General features: G+C 39.2%; 1 protein-coding gene across 1 annotated transcript in view; it reads right to left on the bottom strand.

Annotated features, from left to right (window-relative positions):
• Positions 1 to 1,647: 1,647 nt before the first annotated feature.
• Positions 1,648 to 8,216, bottom strand: part of AMPD3 (adenosine monophosphate deaminase 3) — a 29,435-nt gene continuing 22,866 nt past the window's right edge. The window contains exons 10-14 of the mRNA XM_010190120.1: positions 7,903 to 8,066; positions 5,625 to 5,745; positions 3,992 to 4,165; positions 2,757 to 2,867; positions 1,648 to 1,824 (exon numbers count right to left, since the gene is read on the bottom strand). Coding sequence (XP_010188422.1) covers positions 1,648 to 1,824; positions 2,757 to 2,867; positions 3,992 to 4,165; positions 5,625 to 5,745; positions 7,903 to 8,066 — 747 coding nt within the window. The remainder of the gene's footprint in view (positions 1,825 to 2,756; positions 2,868 to 3,991; positions 4,166 to 5,624; positions 5,746 to 7,902; positions 8,067 to 8,216) is intronic.

Genomic DNA, 8,216 nt, shown 5'->3' with positions numbered 1-8,216 from the left:
CAATGCATGTACACATTTATGGCATTAATGAGTTGTTTGATACTGGTGATGTCACGACTGCAACTTGTGGCTGCACTTACATGGGACAGTGAGACCTGGTAAACTCTAGAAAGGAAGGATGTAGATGCCCAAGCCCCAGGAGAAGGGCCTGGCCTAAGAAATACAAGTGGCCCAAGATGTCTGATGTAAAACACGCAGGTTCTAGGTCTAATGAGGCTTGACTGGGTAGTATTCAGTACTTGCTTCTTATGCATTAATTCTGAATTACTGTTCCAAGATGCCTAACCTCTCTTATATTAAGAGAGTCTTATATTAAGATACCCAGATCTCCAACCATAGGCTCAAGATCCTAGCGTAGGGACTACAGGCCTCCAAATTAAGTTGGACTTAGAGGCAACAACATCCTCTCCTGTCCCTAGCCTTGAGGCTTTTTTGGTGTGGAAGTTACATGCAGCTTCTACAATACATAGATGCTATCATGTTACTACGTTCAGTACTTTCTGAATGAGTAGTACTGTGTCCTACGGATGATCATACATTAAAAAATGGAAAGTAAATATTCTAGTAGCTGTATTTTACTAGCCACTCCATAAATAAAAAGTTTAACATAACATGATTTGAAATGACGTATTTCAAGTGGGCTGGCTTCTGTATAAATAGACAGTTTGACTTTTCATTCAACTCTAGTTGGCTAAAATACAAACTAACACAAATGTGTAAAAAGATGTCAGAAGTAGGACCAGAATCCATGTCTGGAGTTTCTACCACTGACGCATAAGAACACTTCCTTTGTTCAAGTAAAAAATTTCTCTTTAAATGCAACCAAAATTATCTGCATAAATTTTCCAAGTAATCTGAACTGGCATAGCCACATATTCCTATTACAAAGCAATAAAAAAGTGTTCTCAACTTTCAAGGCAGTTTTCATGATACAGTTAGACTCATTATTACAATGTACAATAGTGATGATTTGGACACCGTGTTTTCTGCTTAATAGATTAAAAAGCATTAATTTGCTGTTCTTCACCGACATCCTACATGACAACAGGAAGTAATTAATTAGTCATTAAACAAGACTACCAGATTTTGGTTTTTCTTGTTTTCCAGTGTAACTGCTGAAACATTGAGATAAGAACTGTGTCTAGAACACCTTCCAGAATGGAAGGGTAGCCTCAAAATTATGCACCCCATACAAACTGCTAATGAATAAAGGATTAAACTTGCAAGTGCTAAATGCCATAATTGCTACTGAGACCAGCAGGACAAAACCAGGTGCATGTTTACTGGCAGCATCTGCAGAATCCTAAGGTGCATATCACAGATGCGCTAGGAATATTCTCTGTTGTTTTCCAAGCTACAATATAGTACACAGTTAAGACAGTATGAAACAAATATTACATGATTCTGAGTTTGCATTTAATATTTACAGCAATCTTACAAAGCCTAATGTTTGTAGAAACTGAAATTTTTGCAAGGAGAACAATGCAGTAAAAGAGAACAGCAAATGCTGTTTACCTTCCATAGATTCTCTGGTTTTCTCTGTACTGATCACTTATGTCTTGGTAGTATCAAAGACAGATGATTCAATGTTAATTAGCATCTCATCCTGCTTGGGAGTGAAATGTTCTGGTTTCTTTCATTTTGCAACTACTTCGACAGAGTAGAAATCTCTTCTGTTCTCATAGCATCAGACAGGAAACTAAGTTCATTGCACAGTGTCTCGTACCTGAAGGCCATCCGGATCTGTGCAACGTTTGTCTTTCGAATGTCATTTCCCTCAGGCCCTTCTTTACAGTAATTCACCCCTAAGAATTTCTGTTTTTCCTGTGAACAGGATTAAACATAAAAAGGAAGAAGTCAGTTCAGCTGCTCTGATTTATTGCATAACTGAGTGCTTGTTAGTCGAATTACTCCAGTGCAAGTGAAAAGAGCAGCTTCAACCAGCTGGCCATAGAACCTTACCTCAGAGTCTTAACCAGTTTTGGAGATTTTAAGGCCAAAGTTTATATATATAATTACTCAGCAGTGCACTCAGTCTGGCTTGCTAAAACCCTTTGTGCTTGTGTTCGGTTTTTACTACATCTTTCATGTGAGGACAAAAAGAGGCTTAGGTTTCTTTTGTTAGTTAAATGTTGCACAAAAGGAAAATTAGTAGCTGTCACTAGAGAATACTGGAAGAGACAAGAGGACGTACTTGTAAAGCCCCTTGGCATACCAGCTTTTTGAGAGGAATGTTGGGAAGTGACACAGAAGAGAGGATGCTCTAAAATAAGTCCTAGAGAAAGCCCTGGTTGTAGTCTTTTAAAGCCAAAAGGGATTTAATCTAACCTGACCGCCTATCTAAACAAGAATATTTTCTGTAGTACTCCTTTCTCAGCAAAAACACGTCATGCTTTTGACAGGCAGTTTGTTTTTACTCAGTGCAAGACATGATGTATAAAATTACTGGCAAAGGGATATCACCCAAACAATTAAAGGTTTGGGACTAGAGGCAGAACTGAGTATAAAAAGGCACCTGGTCTGTCTGCATGTTTTGGGAGTTCCAAAACAAAGCTGATGAGGAAAAATGTAACATGAAGCCTTTTGTTTTAATGAAAGACTGCATAGCAGATAGTCTGTGAGTATTTCTGAAGAAGAGGATAGAGATATGCACAAATACATCACATAAGCACCTACTATTCAATTTTCAGACCGTTGACTTCTCAGTTCCTACCTGCCCTAATATTTACAAGAGACCTTATTCCAGCCATCATTACCTTGTCTGACAGCCCGCTCTGTAGTACGCTGTTTCTTGCTATTTCACACAAGTCACAGGTACTTAGTTTCCACACCTGGGCTGCAATAGCATATTCTTCCATGAGAGCTTCCTGTAGCACCAAAATATGTTTAATGTTAAATTATATGTAAATAAGATATAAATGGTGATATGCACTCATTACTAATTAAGGAATTTGTACATGCTCTTTAGGCAGCTGTGAAAAATTAAGAGGTTTAAGCCTTTAACATCACAATCACTAACAAACGGAATTGTTTATTTCAAATTTCCCAAGGGTGACTGTTTAATAATTAATAGGCACTGGGTACCCAGTTATCTTAGTCTAAGAAATTGCAGCCTGCAGTCCAGATCCCGAGAGGCGTTTTTTAGGCAATTTCAAATGAGCTTCCAGGGTACATAAACACCTTGGAGGATCTAGTCTTAAATTTCTAAGGAATATGCACAAAGACAGCAGGGCAATTTCTCACTTCTGACATTCCACACAAGGAGTTTGGGTCTGACTCTAGTGGGCTGTCACAGCTGAGGATCTTCCACACTATGTGTAACTCAGCTGGTGCTGCGTTACATCCATGCAGAAAGCCCCCACAGAAGCTCTGTGTCTTTTCTAGCAGAGAGGTGTCATGGGCCAGGAGCAAGCCTGGGTGAAGCGCACCAGAGCTCAGCCTGTCCTGAGAACACAGACAGTTGAGCAACGTACAGGCCACTTTCAGGCACAGCATGGCTCAAGTCAGCGCCAACCACAAACTCGGGGCATCAACAACAGTGACCTGGCATTTCTGTCCTGCCAGGCTACCCAAAGGCAAAAATCACTCCACTGAGCAAACAGCTCGTACATCATCTTCAGAGATTCCACGTGGTGTTTTGGTAATGTACTTCCCCAGTTTTATTAGTAAGGAAACTGGACTTTCCTGGCACTCTAGAGGATTGTTTATGAAGGCTCAAACCTCCCTTCAGCCTCATCCTTCATTCTATACTTCAACAGCCAACACTGGAGAGGCAAGAGTACAAAAGAAACGTAATTAGGAAATCAGACATTTCCCTCTGAAACCTAGCAGTGAGTAGTGCACTGAGAATGAGGAAGAATAATGAATGAAGTGACTGAAAAGACATGAAACACTATATCCTAAGCAATGACATAAACCAGCTTTCAGGTCATTCCAGCTCTGTGCGGTACTGTTGCCAAATTCAAAGACAAGTGCTTTCTGCAATTCTTACCTTCGTGTAATGAAACTGCATAGGATCATCTGTGGAGAGAGAGACGTGAAGTCCCTTATGTAGAAATTCCCGTAGTGGATTTTTTGAGTACTCCAGGAATAGGCTGTTGTTGCTAAGTGGAGACATAGCAATAGGTATTTGGGCAAGATAATAAAGATACTGGAGGACAGGGCTCTGCAAAACAAAACACAATTGACATTTAATGGTACTACGGGATGATGCAAGAAAGGATTTCCCTTGGATAAAATGGAAACAACATTACAGAGAGGGAGGACTGAGACCAGAAAAACTTAGGTTGGCGCTAAACTCTGACTTCTTTAGAAAATATTTGGAAGTCTGAATTTTAAATGTTTCTGATCTATGGAAAAATCATTTCCAATCTTCAACATATATGTAATCTTATTTTTAAAAAGATAGTGACTAACATTACTGTAGATTGGTAAGTACATACAGCTATTAAGGCCACTGCATTTGATACTAACTGCATGTCTTCCCCCAAAACCTGAAAGTCACAGATAACAAATGTCTAAGAACTGCTAAGCAATTTGTTATTTTCAAAATTGCAGCCCAAGAGCTAAATTTTAGGAGCAGAAATTTTAACTTATTAGAAGTCATGTGTTGATTTTGCACATAATATAAATAATCTGTGGTCACTTCATCCTTATTACTGTTTTTGGCTTAACCAACCTCTGAACCTAACAAGTGCCTTTAGTAGTAGTATTATCTGCTACGCCAGGTTTTCACACCAGGATAAGCAGGAGAGAGTGCAGAGGAGAATGCTTTGGTCACATACGGCCTTGGCACTACTCTGTCTGGGCCTAATTTTAGAAATTCCTGGTTCTGAGCATAACATCAGACATGGTTTTAGAAAGTTATTTTCTTTGTTCTTGGCCATGTTGAAGAACAGAGAGAATTTTCCCGCATTAACCTGAAAATCCAACTTAGAAGACAACTCTTTCCAAAAATTCAATAAACTCAGTGCAAGCCTGCCACCCCCTGACCAATTATTTTAATTACAGAACGGTGGCCTGGGGATGTTGTGTGATGATTTTTATTAACTGATATGCCAGGAATTCTAATGTTTGTCCTGTCATAACACATCAAGGTGCATACAAAATATTGCTGTGTTATACAGCTATGTTAAATTTCTTGATCAAGTGATCCCAGTTACTCCAGATACAAATAATCAAAACCTTCATGAACTTCTGAATGAACCCTGAAGTACAGGGATGCCAGTCAGGGAATGACCGTTGTCCCTGTACAAAAGAAACCAGAGCTTTCCTTAAATTCTTCTGGGACCTCAACCAGGGACTTAGTAACAAGTCTAAGCAGTTTTTCTCATGTAATTTTACTCCATTTGGAATAATCAAAAACAGGTACCACCAACTCCTTGACATATCTGAACAGCTGATCTTCCCTATAAAGACAGCTTTAAAATATTCACTTAGGAAAAGCTGTATTTTTGTAGCTTAAATAAGAAATAGGAAGTCCAGCTGAGCAAAGTGAAGAGTTACTTGTACCTTGCTAAGAAAATTAATTTTGGGCTGCCCAGATAAAGTCAGTTTGGTGACTGCTGTTTGAACCAGTGACTGAGTCTAAGCAGAGAGTGATTAGGTGAGCAACCAAGCAATACCTTCTTCAAGAGCAATCCGTGAGAAATGTTGTCTGCTGTGAGAAAGGCTGATACAAGGTGTGTGATAGACCCAGCTTCTCCACAGTGAGGTCGGAACAGAAAAGTACACATGCCTCTTTCCCTGAGGAGATCAAAAGCAAGTTTCACTAACAAAAATTGCACTGTTCTTCAGCTGTTAAGCAATTTTGTATATAATCATCATTAATATGGGAATTAAAAAAAAAAGTTTCACACTCTCATGCAGTTTGGCATGACATCTAATCAGGCCTACCTGTGGGCTGCTGTCAAAACGGGCAGGTCCCTCTACCCAAGCCCCTTCCACCCCCTGACACATTTGTGTCTCTCTTCATCTTTCCTTCCCCAGTTGCATCTCACTTAGCAATTCTTTATATGCTGAGGAACAGGTATTGAACTGATTTCAGTTGAGGGAACTGGCAGATGGAAAGCTAAGGGAACTGATGCAACCTATGGCTACATAATTCCTAGATTCAAAATGAGGGAAGAAGTGGAAGCACAGTGCCAAGAGTAAGGTTACACTACCTAGTGCGACGGCAACCTCCCATCTCACCGGGTCAAGTGTAGCATAGAACACCACCCTCAGTAGCACAGAGGTGATCTAGGAGTGTTCGTTATTACACGAGACTTCACACTGTCATTTCTATAAGCATTTTACTTTTATCATCTGTATTAAAAATTATGCTGGGTTTTAGGTTATAATGGACCCTGTTATTCAGTACAGACAAACATCCCATAAGTATCTGGCGATTTCAAAACAAAGCATTTCAACAAGAACTGCTGCAGTATGAGGCAGTTCTAGCATGGATGTTTAGTAACACTTCTCCTGAAAAGGGATGTGAGGATGTAATCCATCCTTGCTGACTTTGCTAATACTACCAAAAGTATAAAACAGTCTTGTTATGGACTGGCTGTGGTGCCTCTGCTATGTTGGTACATTTAACATGGGCAACAGTTTTACTGACTCATTGATTAATTGTGTCATCATCTCACCTAGCTGTAAAGAATATTTAATGATTATATAGGGAGATTTTCAAACAGTAGTTGAAATTATCTTGAGGTAAAAAAGAAATGCGTAAGTTCTGACAGAATCTCTGTCTTTGGAAAAGAAAAAAATTAAGACTACAGAGAATGTAAAGGAAGTCAAGAGAAAGGGATGACTCAGATACCTGCTGCACTGTGTCCTTTCCATTACAAAAATAAAACTACAAACTAGAGCTGTTTGTTGCAGGTACAAGGTAATTTAAGGTAGATGGTTTTATTACGAGTTTTGATTATATAGGATGGTAAAGAAATGCTTGAGGTAGCAGTGGGAGAGAAGAAATAACATTTTAAATGTTAACTTGCATAAGACCTGTTAAAATGACACATCTGTGCACATCCTATAAGAAAATCCCAAAATATTTTGTAAATAATAATGAACCAAATCCTTGCAAGGTAAGTGGTGACACCGTAATCTCAACGGATAACCTCACTGTGCCTCAATTGGAGTCAGTTGTGCAGATCACTCAGTGAGTCAGCCACAGAGTCAGGAACATAACTTCAAGTTGATTTCAGGCTCTACTGAGCCTGATGCCACAATCGGCTTTTACAGTCATGATCTCGTACTCAGTATCATAACTCCCTGCACTGATTGCCTAGACACCAGTCTCAAAAGCAGTAAAACTGAATGAGTCAACAAGTATGCTAAAGCAAGTTAACTCTATGTGCAGTTCATCATTATGTCCTCCTGTGTCTATCTTTGATAACAGCAGCAGTCCTTAAACCAGTATTTCACAACATCACTTTGTACTTCTTAATTTACCAGGAGATAGCAAGCTACCAACACGTACATTGTATCTGGAAATCCACTGTGAATCCAAGCAAAGGTCAACAAGTCAATTCTGTGGGGTTTCTTCTTTTGTTTTGTTTGATATATTCAGGTTTAAGGAATTCACAAAACAAAAACACACACAAATCTCAAACCAAGATATTAATCTGATGCTTTACAATTTTTGAGTATTTCACAGAATCATAGAATGGTTTGGGTTGGAAGGGACCTTAAAGATCATCCAGTCCAACCCCTGCCATGGGGGGTTCATTTGAATTCATTTTGCAGTTAACGTTTTCAAAATAACTCATGTACTCCTCATGGACTCTTTAAAACAATTTAAGATAACCTTTGCTTCAAAAGATGTATGATCTAGGCACTGACTTAGATTGAGACCAAGATTTTTTATTTTTCTTTCTGGAATCTGGTAAAAGAGAAAAAATGACTACTTACCTCCTAAGGTTGTTTAGCAACATGATGTTCACATACATATAATACAAATAATAGCTATACGGTGGATTCTTCTCACTGGTCCAGAGGTCAGGGTTAAGGCTCTTGTCAGAGAACATATGGCCACTGTGCTTGGACTCATCATCAACACTGTCAAAGCCAGTCACCTGATGGGAGAAGAGAGTCACAGAAGTCAGAAGCAGCAAACGAGTGTTACTTACTCTTGCTTCAGGACTTGCTTGTACAAAGCATCTAGTCCTCTCTGTTTTCCTCCATATGCTAGCAGTCCTGCTGCTCTGCCCTCCTACCATACTATG

Source organism: Mesitornis unicolor, unplaced genomic scaffold (assembly GCF_000695765.1).
Source record: "Mesitornis unicolor isolate BGI_N332 unplaced genomic scaffold, ASM69576v1 scaffold24058, whole genome shotgun sequence".
NCBI lineage: Eukaryota > Metazoa > Chordata > Aves > Mesitornithiformes > Mesitornithidae > Mesitornis > Mesitornis unicolor.
This window is presented reverse-complemented; position numbering and strand designations above follow the sequence as displayed.